We start from the raw sequence: 14,928 nt of genomic DNA on the forward strand, positions 1-14,928 counted from the left end.
ACAGAGTAAGTAATTTTCACTTGACACATAATAATGAAGTGAACTGAATGTCAGTGGTGTTTGTAAACTTAATACGATTTATGTTTGCAGCTACATGTTTGTTTGTTTGTTCTTTTATCCATGGTTGACCCATAAAGTTATATTGCACAAAATAATAAAAGACTATTCCAGAAATTTGATGCATTTTTCGCTATAACCGCTTAGTAACTTCCTGATCTGGGAAACTGAAATTGTGGAAACTTTTATTTACTGATTTTGTTCCGGAAATTATTCATTTAAAAATTAAGCACTGCCGACATGGTTTAGTCAGCTTAAGGAAACAGAACAACATGTTCAGTAGCAGATTACATTGCAATCCAATGCTGGTCTTAACATTCGAGTATCAAGCCTGATCTCAGGAGGAAGTATAACTTTTTTATGTATTGTAAACAAAATGGCTAATTCTTACAAATTCATGATTTCATTTGTGCGAAAACATATGATTTTTAAAAGGAGACTGCACATATTTATATGAGTTAGCTACGATACAAAAAGTTACGAATTGCTTGAGATCGTGTTGGAGTATCTCCATCATGGCCATGCATTTGGGTATTTTCAAAATCATGACGTAAGTGAAAACACTCAAGAGTTTGTGTACTTCAGCTGCCAAATAGACATGGGCCGGTATAAGTTTCTGATGGTATGATAACCTTTGATAAAAATGTCACAGTTTTACGGTATCATGGCATTGTGATATATTTTTAAAAGTCTGGGTAAAAAAACAAAACTTTTTATTTTGCCCATAGAACACACAATGTTTTATTTTAGGGGACATTTATAAGGTTTCGTAACAGTAAACATGTCAGGCTAAATAACTAAAACAAATAATTGACCTCTGCTATCTTCCTTAGTTTCAAAAACACTGATTTCTTTACAAAACATGAAAAACTAATAAAAAATAAAAAAACCTTAAAGATACCTTAGGATCGGTATAACAATTTAATCTTTTTTTTTTTTTTTTGCATTTTTAAAACCTCAACTTTTCAAAACCACGGTAAACCTTGAAAACGGTTATCATCCCATGCCTACTGCCAATGTGTGCATGTGATAATTAAGTTCATAGGATGTTCCATTCTTCTTTTCATTTTTAAAAGGGTGCTTGTGTGTGTTACTTTTGTGGCCTTTATATATTGTCAAAGTGCACTGGAATGAGCCCCAAGACTTCTACCCAACAGTCAAAAAATGTGGAGTCAGAAAGTGACCATAAAGATTTAGGGATTTGGGATTGGGCCAGCATTCTACAGAAGATGGAAAAAAACAACAGACGCCCAATATTGATGACTGCAAGTGTGAGGGAATTAAGTACAAGGACATGAGCAAAATCAAAGTACAAAGGCATTCTTATCAATTATAATTTTGAAAGAGAGAAAGCACAAACACTAGATGAATCTTTCATGTGCATGTGTTGATCGTCTGTGCGCGCACACTACCAAATAGAGTATACTTTGAAGAGCTTAACGTTCAACTGTGTGCGTATGCTAATGGCCGCAAAAAATGAAGTATACTTTGGGGTTTACTGACTAGATGGACAACTGGAATGACAAAATGTCAAAAGGACAAACGCAACGATGAGAACACAACACAGCATGAGTTAAAGTGGTAAAACAAAAGATCTGAAAGCTATTTAGGTAGTATTCGAGTAGTTGGTGAAGATCTGCTACAAATGAGAACAGAGGAAAAGATGGACAGGAAGATGGAGGTATGGACAGATGAAAGACGTTTTAACTGGTTTCTTGTTTTTTCTTCACAGGCACTAATGTTTTCACAGTCATATAGGAGGAATCAAAATTCAAAAATGTCTCCAGAGTCTAGAATTGCTACAAAGCTAAAACATTTAAAACTATTTCTACCACTTCCTCCAAGTATATCAAACTTAACTCATATTATATATATACCTTTCTGTATATATATGTATATATTTATTTGTACATATATATTTTGTATAGATAAATGATATGATGGCAATGGAAACTGAATACAATGGCCAATAAAATATCTAAGTCAATTCACAGTATAACATGATACATTCTCAAAAAAAACATAGGACTTTATATAGAGATAACATTTTGTTTTGTTCTCAAGGAAATAAAAAGCTACATGGGAATTATAAGTCTGTTCTGTACATGCAGTCACAGAATACTGTGTTAGCGCCTTCTGACTCAGTAAGGGTCAATGACAGATCAAGTGTACTCATGGCACACTGTATTAATTCAATCATTCTACATCCATCTCCCTGCTCCCCGCCGCGCTTCCATGCCGGGTGCGGTGGACTTTTCGCTGACGCACCCGTATTCCTGGCATTGGAAGAAACGCTGACCGAGGGGATTAAGCGCCTGTGTGTGATTCGGTTTACACAACACGCAATTCAATACCTGAGCTTGTTATTTCTTGACTCATGCGATGACACGTGGTTCTTAAAACTGTGGAAAAGCCCTAAATTTCATTGCAAAGGATGACAAACCTTCTCGGAGGGGTCTTGTTTAAATGAACAAGATGTGAAAGGGAGACAAACAGCATTCGTATCAAATAATAAACGGCCGACTGAATCTGTTTATCTGTGACAACATGTACAAGCCCTCTATGACCCCCAGAATAAAAGTATTATCGTTACTTCTTGTGATGAGTAACTTCATCCAGAATGCTACAAAATCTACCGCATGTCTACTTTTTGCTAAATCATTTCAAAGCTACATTCAACTACAACACGGGCAAATAAGCGGTGCCTGACGTCAAATAGGTATTCAAAAACTGAATCTCTGTAAGACTGACATCAATTCCTTTGCCAAAACAAATGGTGTAGGATGCTTTGAGCTAAAAAATCGATTAGTGTTGTGTTTGTCCTTGACTCCTCATTATCATATGTTAACATTTGCACTGACAAGAGCCAGCAACTTGTGCTTTATTACATGCAACTCTGCATCGGAAGTAGACTTGACTTGATAATGCACAATCAGTGACAATGACTTTAAAACACTGCCCTTGACCACCCTAGGCAAGCTGTCTGTTCGAGATCTAATGCTTGATGATTAAGGAACAAAACAACAAGCACGATCCACTCCTGGTCCTCCATTTAGAATCATTAATGAACAGTTTTGAATATTATGGAGCCATCTAGTGCCAATCATAAATATTGCAACCTATCATCGTTTGATGAAAGACAAGTATTGCTTGTATGCAAAGAAAGGACCATCACATTGGGCAGTGCCATGGATCTAGTTATGGCGATTTGAAATTTCCGTTATAAAAACAAATAAATAACCATAAAAATCTTCACATCTATAATTGCACTATTTAACATCAGACACAGCTGGTTTACCCTTTTGTTAAAAGACGACCACAGTGAGAGCAATAAATAGCATAAAAGAAACCGAAACCTGAAGGGGAAAACAAAAACATACAGGAAAAATTGCTACATTTCTGTGTGTGTTCTTATTGTTTTTCTTTTTGAAGTGTGTCTCTTTAGAACATAATGTCATTCCTATTTGATGTCAAAGTGACACCATGGCATTGGAGTTCTGATAGGACAACAAAAGTTCTGTTGAGTGAAATGGCTCCATGTAGAATCTGATTAGCTTGGAATCAGAAATATAGAGTGACATAGTTTACCCTTGTTTACTTTGAGGTCAAATTTCAATTAAGAATTGTCCAGCCTGGCCTTGAAAGAAGAAGCCAATTCTGGTACTGACGGCATAACTGTTGCAAGTGTCAAAATAAAAAAAGGGGGAAAAAAAGTGAATTTCAATATCTATGTGCATCAGGTTGCCATGGAGACACTTTTTCAGTCAGTGTGTTTGATGCTGATCATCTGAGCCTCTCCAGGACTGCATTCAGATTGAATATGGATTAATTTCGAGCCATCTGTAAATAAACTGAGTAGCCAGTTTGAGCCACCGCAGTATTTGATGTCTGTCGTCACATGTTGTATGTGGACGATGCAAAAATGTCTTTTCCTTGTTTCAGGGAGTGTATATGTGTAAACATGACATCATTACTCACAGAAAAATCCCAGACATTTGCTATCCACTGTTCTCATTGGAGGAGAGAAGCACGGAGGACATCATAATACTCAGCTCAGACCGAAGATGGAGTACGGCTGGAGTATCCATCGTGACCGTGGCAGAATTTGTTGAGCCATTCCCTGCTTTGACTGTTGTTTCTTTGCTGCTCTGGTCACTGCCACGGACGTTTTCCTCATCTTGGTGCGGCGCATGTATGTGCATCACACTCCAGCTGCGCTTTACTGTAGAGCTCACACACACGCGCAGCAGTGAAGCCCCGTGTCATACTTCACTCTCTAGGCTGGAGAAATGGGCAGAACCACGGCGTGAGCACAAACTCTTGGCTTTGAGTGGCAGGTGTGGGGAGTAAAATCGCCTTGGCTGGGGTACAGACCGGAGTCTCTGGTACTGAAGCTTAGCACTGGCGGTGGCTGCCTGGGAGGAGCTGGAACCAGCCCCAGGGGAGAGCACAGGTGGAGGGGACATGGATGCAGAGGACGGAGGAGGAGGAATGGGCATGGGTAGGGAGTTGGGAGCAGAAGGTACAGGTAATGAGGGCAGGAGTGGCTGGGGTGGGGAGGGTGATGGCTGGGGTATGTGTTCTGAAAGCTGGGCTTGCTGGGAGCTTAGGTTGGACTGACTTCCGGATTTGGATTTGTCAGGTTTAGTGGGTGCTTTGGACCGAGAGCTTCCACTGAAGCTGTGGCAGTGGGGAAGCAGATCCTCCTGACTATGGGACTGAGTGCTGCTGTGTTTGTGGTGCACATGGGGCCTACCATGCCCATACTGTGTACATGAACATGTTGCAGTGTCTTGCATTCGTTCACGTGATCTGTGACCTTTGCTCTTTGACCCACTGCGGCTACGCTTCTCACTCTTCATCTGTAGTTTGTCCACTGACCAGTAGCGTCGTGGTGGTGGCAGGGAAGTTGGAGGTGGAGGCCACTGTGAACCCAGCCCTCCACTGCCTCCTCCAGAACCCCATCCAATCCCTGGACCTGAACCCCAAAAATCACCTGCCCCACCCCACCCTTCACCCCGACCCAAAATGGAGTCATCTCTACTGTTGACACTTCCACCTTTCTCTCGAGAAGGGTATGTTCCAAAAAACCAGCCACCACCCCCAATTCCACTGGCCCCACCCACTCCAGTTCCCTCCCAATATCTCTCAAAACAGCCAAATTCTCCTGAGGACCCCTCATCAGAAAAGCTTTCCTCTGCTCTTATTCTGTCTCGTTCTGACTCTGACACTGCCCCTCGCCCTGCCCGCCGTACTCTCTCCTCTATTCTCTCCCTCTCTCGTTCTCTCTCTTCTTCTTCTCTTTCCTCATCCTCATCCTCAGAGTCCCACTCATGAAAGGACAGTCCTTCTCTTGTGCTAACTCGCCCTCTTTCGTAGTGGAGAAGCAGTGGTCGGCGCTCTCCTACTCTCCCTTCTGCCTCTCTCTCTGTCCCACTACTCCTCCGTCTCTTGGACGAAGAGAGGAGAGTATGTAAAGATGAGGGAGGGGAGGGTCCGGAGGCCTCCGTGCCACCTGCCTCTCCTCCACTAACCCAGAATTTGACTGAAGAGGGGAGTTTGTTAAGGTTAGGATAGCGTTTACTGGAAGGTCTATGCCGCGAATGGGAGCTTTTGGGTCTTCTCTCTCTACCTCTGCCTCCCCCACTCTCATCCTCTCTTTCATCCCCATCATCTTCACCTCCATCTCTCCTCACTCGTTCTCTCTCTCCTTCCCAAGCTGAAAGGCTGCCTTTGTCCACAAATGCACTGCGATGCTGAGTAGAAAATGATGAGTACTCTCCTTCTCTATCCCCATCCCCCTCTCCATCTCTGTCTGCTTCAACATCACCTTCCTCTGGCTCTGACCGCTTACCGGAAGATATCTTCTTCTTCTTTTTTGTTTTCATTGCCTTCTTTTTCTTCTTTTTTACCTTACGACGCTTCCTCTCTCTTTCTCTTTCCCTTTCACGCTCCTCCCTCTTTTTCCTTTTTTTGTTTTTCTTCTTCTTCTTCTTTTTCTCCTTTTCCCTGTCTTTCCTACGTTTCTTCTCTCTTTTCCTTTCTGTTTCTCCTTGAGCTCCACCACTCCTCTCCCTGTCCCTCTCTCTTTCTGCCCATCCTGCCCACCATTCCTGGAGCTGTGCTAGTTGACTTCCACCTCTCTCTCTTTCTCTGTCTTTTTTATGTTCCCTGTCACCAAAGGTGCCCCATGGTTTGCGTGGCGGTATGGGAGGGGGAGGTCCATGAGTAAGAGATCTAGGGGAAAGTATAGACCGCTCTCTGTCCCTAGATCTGTTGTGGCCCTGAAGAAGACTTGACTCTTCGGTCAGCTCATCCAAATCCTCCTCATCCTCCTCCTCAGCCTCTCTGTCTCGAGTGCTGCGAGATGAAGCTGTGGTAGTTGATGAAGGAGAGGTGGAGCGTGAGGATGTGGCTGAGGATGTGGTTGAAGAGCTAGTGGTGGATGAGGTTGATGATGTGGAAGTGTATGGCAGTGAGGGAGAGGGTGAAGGAGGAGTGTAGGATGGGGAAAGTGTAACTGGCACAGGGATGGGGAGAGGAGGAGAGGGTCTCGGTCTTCGACTCGCTTCCCTGCCTCCCCCTCTCCGGCCCAGTGGCAGGATGTTTTCGTACAGTGGGCCACCAGGTTCTTTGGGCTTTTTTGGTCGCCGTTTCCTCCAGAAAGATGAAGGGAGAGGGGGAGAGGGGTGCTGCAGTGGGGGGTTAGGTGTCAGTGGGGCTGGGGTTTGGCTTTTAGGAGGAAGCCTGGGGGTCCCCAGAGATTTAACCCCTCTACCCTGACCCCCTCCACCAGTACCCACTCCCACCTTCTTCCCCACGCCATGGTCCATGCCCTTCTCCTGGTAGAAAGCCACACCAGTTGGTTGGGGTTGTTGATGGACTCTGGGGATTGTTTTAGGGGTTTGAGAACCTGTCTGTTGGTCCACACATGGCCCAAGTCCCTCTGGATCAATAGGTCCATAGTAGCGCTTATATCCATCTAGACCACTACCAGTACCTCCACCACTTGCCCAAGCAGGTGCCACCTTTTGGGGTAAGGGTACCGTTTCCGCTAGGGGTCCTCTTACACCCATCGACGTGGTGGCACCAGCAGTTTTGGGTAGTCTCCACCGGTCTACGACTGCCAGCCTGCGATCTGGCCGGGGTAAGAAAGTAGTGCATGGTAGTGGAGCTCCTATAAGTTGCGTATTTGCAGGACCCAAGGCTGCTCCAGAATGAACAATTGGTGGAGGGGATCCAGGAAGAGGTGTCTTGTAAGACTGAGGAGGTTGAGGCTGTTGTGGTTGCTGCTGTTGCTGCTGCTGGACCATGGCAATGGCTGGATTGGATACAGCTGAAGTGACCACATGTGAGGAAGAAGTAGGAACCATGGCAGTGTGATGGTGGCCAGAAACTGTGACTTTAGCCCCACCTTGTGCGGTTTCATCTTCAAAGCTGCAGCAGCTATACATTCCCTAAGAGTACAAAAATAAATAAAGGCAAGTCAGATTCCAAAAAGGACAATGTTTTAATTGCATACCATCTGTAATACCAGACCCAAACTTAATGTCAACTGAAATCATTCATTCTCTCACTTCACACTCTCACTCTCTCACCCTGCTGAAGGCGAGAAGGAAGTCCAATTTGCCAGACTGTCCCATTTTGCTCATGCAGTGCCGCAGCCTCCAGTAAACCAGGTGTTCCCAGGCAAAGACCAGGAGACTTAGGCCCATGGCTACCAGCAGCATGTAGAAAACACCCGCCATGTTGTCTATGTCTAGTTTGGAGCTCATCACCTCAATTTTATCATTGTGACAGATCCCTGAGAGCCAGAGACGCTCTAGCATCTCTATCTCATCTGAGTGGAGAGAAGAGAAAAAGACAAGACATTAAAATTATGCACTTTCTTATTTAATAAGTGATACAATACCTTGGCACAGATGCGTCAATGAAACATGCATGAATGCAATATGGTAGTAACTTGCCTTTCCCACACGCTTACTGTAGCAAGAAGCAGATGCTAACACTAAATATAAATCTGTTGTGTCAGGTGCTATTTTGAGATCTTTGAAGCATTATAGGTCATAGGTCAGGTACTTTAAAATGCTCCCTCTGGGTGTTAAGGAAACATTAGTGTGAAGGTCTTTGTTAATCCTTAAAGAGTAAAAGAGAGAGGAAGAGAGCAAGAGGCCTGTAGGCTAGCAAAGGCTAGCTCCTGCATAATGATCTACACCATATCCTCTTTTCCTCAGAGGATAAATGATAAGACAAAAAGAAAGGAGTGCAAAGTTCTTCATCTTCTCAATGCTGCATTGTATCATGGGAAATGAGAGGATGTGGAGAAATAAGTAAAATGCTGGTGGAAGAGAAGAGGAGAGTGACTTTGTCATTATGACAAATAGCAGACGAACCTCTTTTCAGAGAGCGGAAAGTTAACATAAAAAGAGAGATGAAGACAGATGGTGACAGGGTGAAAGGATGGTATATGTGCAGTGTTTATGTTGGTCTCTGTGTGTATAAGGATGTGAAAAATCTGGGAAAATAAATGAAGGAGAAACAGAATGATGGGCAGAGGGGAAAAAAAAACAAGAGGACAGAGAGGCAGACTGAATGGTGAAAGGGTGAGATCATAATCATTTAATTGTACCAGAAGATGGTCAGGCTTGTTGCAAACTCAAGAGAAAAATCAGAATCTCACCTGCTATCTACAGAAAGACGAGCTGGTGAATTACCCACAAACCGTACTAGACCAAGGCATGAATAGCAGCATTTACTGCTTTGATGAGGACTGGCCAACGACATCACTTTATCTCAAATCTCAAAAGAGTGCAGTGTAACATAATAAAGCCCCATCATCACCCATCACGCTGTAAATGACAGTTGCGTTGTTCTCACAGAGGTTGAATTATGGCGTCTGTCTCTTAAGCTCTCAAAACAAACTATCCAGCAAGCGTAACCTGCGGGCATTAATCACAATGTAGATGAGATGCTGCAGACACATCACATAAAACATTTCACAAAAGAAAATGCAGTCAAGCATTACGAAGCAGCACAGGCTGAATCCCACATGGGACTTCAACGGATAACAGCACAAGCCCAGCTCAGACCTGAGCACTGCCTCACTATGTTCACACTGTCCATTCAGCCTCCTTCTGATTCCTGCCAGTGGCCCTGGCACACCACCTCACTGACCACAGCCAAACTCAGCAGGTGTGACATACTGAGAACATACAGTACATACACACACACACACAGAGATATATGCTAACGCACAGGCAGACTTGCACAGCTTTATAAATGCAGTGTAAGTTACAAATACACCCCCACACGTACAGCATAAATGTGTGCATAACACATTCTAGCACATGTACAAATGCTTTCACACCTTTGCTCCCACCATAACAGCTTCTGTTTGGCAATGGTACTCAGGGTTGGCACAGTTAAGTGGGCACAATTTAACAGCTAATGCTTTAGCAAGGTCTTTAAGTTCAGGCAGACAGCCAGTCTGTGCCATCTGTGTGACCTCCAACATTGTTCCCTCTGCAGCCCCCCTGATCCCTAACCTGACCCATACCACTATCAAGCTTAAGCAAACACTGCTCTTGGATCAGTCTTAAAGGTCAACACTTTTATAAACATATCAGAAACGCTGTGGAATTGTTGACCACTGTAATAAGTCTGTGGAATTGTTAGCAGGTGAAAGGACTCCTATTCTAGAGGATGGTTGCAAAGAAAGCTGCTGGCCCTGAGATAAAATAAAATAGCACTTTTAGCAGGTAGGAAGTGCTTTTGCGTGACACTGACCATTAAGGGCACCTGTGGTGTTTAAAAGACTTAAAAAGACTGCAGAAGGACAAGTGGTTTCCTGTGGTTTTTAAAGGCTGAAAAAAATCTAAAAAGGACAAATTGTAGCTGTACAACCTCTATCTATCTATCATACAGCTTCTATGTGCTTCCCCATAATAAATAGACCTGCAAGGGATACATTTTAAGTGCGGATTTAGAATCAAGTATTCGAAGAAGTGAACAAGTATCTTGGTATCTAATTTAAAATGTCATAGTCAGGTTTAAATATTTTTTTCATTACACACAGTTCTGTATAAACAGCTTTCATAAAAGGACCCTTTAAATGTTTGAATATTCATGTTCCATTGCGATTTATTTTAAGCTAATCACTAGGCATCAGGCAACTCATGGGGGATGTTTTCAATCACTCTGGGGTGACTCTAAGGGCCCTATCATACACCCGGCGCAATGCAGCGCAAGATCAGCTCGGCGCAAGAGTCTTTTCAACTTTTTGCACCACGCTGTTTAAATAGCAAATGCATTTTCACTCATATGTGCACCCATAGGCGTTCTGGTCTAAAAAAGGAGGCGTGTTAAGGCGAGAATTATTTTGAGAAACAATAATAGACTGCACAATAGACCAGAACAAAGCAGGTCTAAAGTCCAGCGCAGAGCACGTTAGTTGTGCTGCCTCGCTTAAACATTGCTTATTACACACAGGATGCACAGCAATACACAAATATCTTTACAAATGAAAACGAATTAAAGGATTAAAATATTAGAAAAAATATTATTTTCATCTACATAAATAAAAAAACCACCGCCTCCATGCATTTTTAGTTTATTCATGACAATTTGCTTTTGTATATTGTTATTATTTGCTGTATTATTTATTATTTGCATATTTATATTTTTTTTATTAAAAACAAGCTGAGATTTGCCCTTTTGTCAGGTTTAAGACCATATGGGGCATAGCATGTGTATTTGGAAATAAAGTTTTGAACACACTTGGTTATTATTGTTCATTTATTCGTTTGCTTGAAATTAGAACTGAGTTTAGAAATAGTTTTCAAACAAATCTTTGCGTCTGTGGATGTCTGTGAGTACAACATGTTTCCCTATCCAAGAGAGTGCAAGTGAAAAGAAAGAATGAGGAGGCTCATCTCTCATTCTGCTCTGTAGATGTTCTGTTTAACTGTTTTCTCGTTAGTGAAGCGCTCAGTTTTTCCTCTTACAAAGACCGCCATGTAAATAGCAAATGCGCTATAGCGCGACACAACTGACTCTTAAAGGGAATAGGAGATGAGACTCTGATTGTTTTTTTCTCAAAACACACCTATAACTTATTAAGAGAATAAGCTCAACCTTTTAAGACCATGCGCCACGGCGCAAAGTGGATTTTTTCGTCCTTAAAATAGCAAAATTGGATTCTGACACGGCCTTAATGCTTTTGCGCATGCACTTTGCACTTTACCCCTGGATCGTAAAAATAGAGCACTGAGTGTTAATTTGGCCACAACTTTCTCTTTGTTTCAGCAAATGGAATGATTTTTGATGACACATGTTATTTTAACACATATTTTGGTGAAATAGTTGAAAATAAAAAAGAAATAATTTACTCTGGGCAATTTTACTGGACTTATTTTATAATCGTGGCTGTTGTTGCCCCATTGACTTCCATTATAATGACATTTTTTATTGCAAAGCCATGATATTATATAATCATTAATTCTTGATTGTTGCTGGGTTTCCCTGTTGCAAAAAAGTAAGATTAAATTTTTTTTACTGTTGATCATCAGCTGCAGTGCAAAAAAGTTTAGTTTCTGCCTTCTATATTGAGTATAGTGTTTGTGTGTGTGAGAGAAGGACCTTTGCACACATCTTGATATGTCTAAGAAAATAAGCAACTCAGCTCACAAAACATAGTAAGTGTACTAATGTGCTCACACTATAATCTCTATATAAAGCTTCATATAAAAGCCAGAAACTTTTTTGCACAGGCCTATCTAAAGGGTTAATGCTGCCAACTAATGATCAACAGTAAAACTACGACATTTTACCTCTTTCCAACAAGGAAAAACACCAACAATCAAGAATGCATGATTATATGTTGTCAGGGCTTTGCAATCAAAAAATGTCATTATAATGGAAGTAAATGTGGCAAAAACAGCAACGAACATAATGAAAATGTAGTAAACTTGAACAGCAAACAGGGGTTAAAGTACTATAATTTTAATTATTGTTTTTTTTTAATGTATTTTAAATAACAAGCCTCCCTTGGACAGGTGTTGAAAATGAGGAGGTCAGCTATTTTTTGAATCACTTGTCCAGTGTAATTGTGATGTCTTTGTAAAACAAGTAAATAAATTAATTAATATCTATCTGTCCGTCTGCTGTAAAAAAAGTACTTTCCAGTAAAGATTTCACACCCAGTTAAGCTTATTAAATATTTGTTTGTATTGGCAACAGCTAGGAATATTTTAGTCTTCATCATGTCAATATGCTTTCAACAAAGATTAATGCAGAACAGTCAACCATTTAAATTTGAAAAGAAGCCAAACTGTAACAACAAACTACTGACTGAAACAAAAGAACTCATACTGTCTTTCACGGTTATCCAGTGAAGCATTTTGCAAAAGAATAGAGCAATTACATAAAGACCTGGCAAATAGAAATGAGACTAAAATATTTGATAACAATAACCCATTATCCCCAAAAAACCTCACAATGTTTTTAACACCATAAAAGTAAATCAGGGACAGAATTAATACAATGACATCAAATAAAACACCCACATCTCAACAACCACCAAGCAGATGAATAATAATAAAAAAAGTCACTGTTCGTTTCACATGTAAAGCTTCTCAGCTGTTAAACGGTGGTGTTAGCTAACGAAACCTGGCACCAGTGTGACGATCTCACTGTGGGAACCTGGCTTACATACACATTCTTTCAGTCGCGCTCGCTCCGACACATCAAAAGCCAAAGAGGATTTAAACAGCAATCAAACAAACCATCCAGTTGAAACAAAACACTGGGGATATAGCTAGTGCATTTATGTGTTTGTGTGTGTTGAGAGAAGGGAGGATGTATAAACGACAATTAAAGAATTAGTACTTGGACAAGCACATTTGAAATCAGATGCGTTCCACTTTGACTTTGCAAATCCGTAACAGCTAATCCTGTGACTCACTCAATACACACGTCTCACTCATAGCACACAGCGGCTACTGAGCTGACTAGCTGTCTGCTTCCTACACAGACAAATGCTTTGTAAGTGTTGTGGAACCTTTAAAGTAAGTGGAATGTAAGTTGGAACGGTCTGGTCACACCGTAAACAACACACTTAACAATAATCACAAAAACTCTGGGGTGTCTAATTCAATTCCTGGAGGGCCGCAGCCTAGCATAGTTTAGTTCCAATCCTGCTTCAACACACTTGGCTGTAGGTTTCAAACAAGCCTGGAGGACTCAATTAGTTTGATCAGGTGTGTTTAATTAGAATCAAAACTACACTTAACTAAACAGGTCTATAGCCCTCCAGAAAGAGTTCGACACCCCTACTATAACAGTTAGCATGTTGCTAAGCTAACAACATGCTACTCTCTAGCATAAAAGTCTTGCATTTTTTAGTACTGAATACAGTATATGCATCCCAAATTGCATACTTACACATCATTCTACGCCATTGTGTGGTCTAAATAGTGTAAGTAGTGCATTCACACTGAAATAATTAGTACTTTAAATTCCTGGGTGATGCTTTAATTTATCTGTTAAAAAGAAGTGTGGAATGTTGAACACTTCGCACACTTAGCAGCCACACAGTGGTAATTTTGACAGCAATTTTTGATTTAGTTTTAGTCTTAGGGCCCTATCATACACCCGGCGCAGTGTGGCGCAAGACGCGACGCAATAGTCTTTTGGTAGTTTCAGCTTGGCGCAAGAGTCGTTTTAAGGCGTTGCGCTACGCTGTAGCAAGTGCATTGGCACTCATTTTTCGCACCCATAGGCGTTCTGGTCTAAAAAGGAAGGCGTTCTGAGGCGGACCGATGGCGCGTTGCTATTTTGAGAAACTACAATAGATTTTTCATTAGATCAAAACTAACCCGGTCTAAACTCCGGCGCAGAGTTGCGCCTCGCTTACGCACTGCTTAATACGCACAAGAGAGCAATAGGCAAATATCTTTACATATGAAAAAAATTTAATATTAAGGATATAAATAGGATATAATAAGAATATTTGTTTTATTAAAAACAAGCTTAGATTTGCCCACCTGTCAGGTTTAAGATATGGGGCAGGGCAAGTGTATTTGGAAATAACTCGGTATTTTGACCACAGTTGGTCATTATTGTTCATTTATTCCTTTGCTAGAAATTAGAACTGAATTTAGAAATAGTTTTGAAACAAATCTTTGCGCTTAACAAACGAAATTAATTATTTATAGGCTACTTGATGTCTGTGCGTAAAGGTTTCCCTATCCAAGAGCGAAAGTGAAAGTAGATCCATTATTTCTCATTCTCATGCAGTAGATGCTCTGTTTAACAGTTTTCTGTTAAAGAACTGTTAACTGTTTGCTTGTGAAATGCTCATTTTTTCCACTTAGACTTACTTTGCGTCCTGTAAATAGCGAATGCGCTCTTGGCGTGACGCAGCTGGGTCTTAAAGGGAATGGGAGATGAGACTATAATTGGTTTATTCTCAAAACACACCTATAACTCATTAAGAAAATAAACTCAACCCTTTTAGACCATGCGCCTTGGCGCAAGGCAGATTTCCCGTCCTTAAATTAGCAAAAACGCGTCCTGACACGCCCTGAAAGCGTTTGCGCCCTGCGTTTTGCGCATGGACCGTCAAAATAGAGCCCTTAGTCTTTTGACTAAAATTCCATTTTAGTTTTGGTCATGTTTTAGTCTTCTGAATCATTTTAGTTGTAGTCTAATGTCAGTCGACTAAATTTCACAAGATTTTGGTCGACTAAATCTACTTGAGATTTAGGGGAGGTTGGGGGTGAAATTATGGTAGTTTTCCGGGAGAAATAACAAAACGGGAGGGTGGCGGGAGATGGGTCATAAATACGGGAGTGTTGGAAGGTATGGTGTTAA

At 41.4% G+C, this 14,928-nt stretch overlaps 1 protein-coding gene across 5 annotated transcripts in view; it reads right to left on the reverse strand.

Moving 5' to 3' along the window:
- Positions 1–225: 225 nt before the first annotated feature.
- The window catches only part of grin2db (glutamate receptor, ionotropic, N-methyl D-aspartate 2D, b), a 295,775-nt gene continuing 281,072 nt past the window's right edge, over positions 226–14,928 (reverse strand). For all 5 annotated transcript variants that reach the window (XM_087286723.1, XM_087286724.2, XM_087286722.2 and 2 more), the window contains 2 exons: positions 7,656–7,897; positions 226–7,514 (listed from right to left, as the gene is read on the reverse strand). In XM_087286723.1, the coding sequence (XP_087142849.1) occupies positions 4,320–7,514; positions 7,656–7,897 (3,437 nt within the window). In that variant the 3' untranslated portion in view covers positions 226–4,319. The remainder of the gene's footprint in view (positions 7,515–7,655; positions 7,898–14,928) is intronic.

Source organism: Danio rerio, chromosome 16 (genome assembly GCF_052040795.2).
Source record: "Danio rerio strain M-AB ecotype USA chromosome 16, GRCz13ab, whole genome shotgun sequence".
Classification (NCBI taxonomy): Eukaryota; Metazoa; Chordata; class Actinopteri; order Cypriniformes; family Danionidae; genus Danio; species Danio rerio.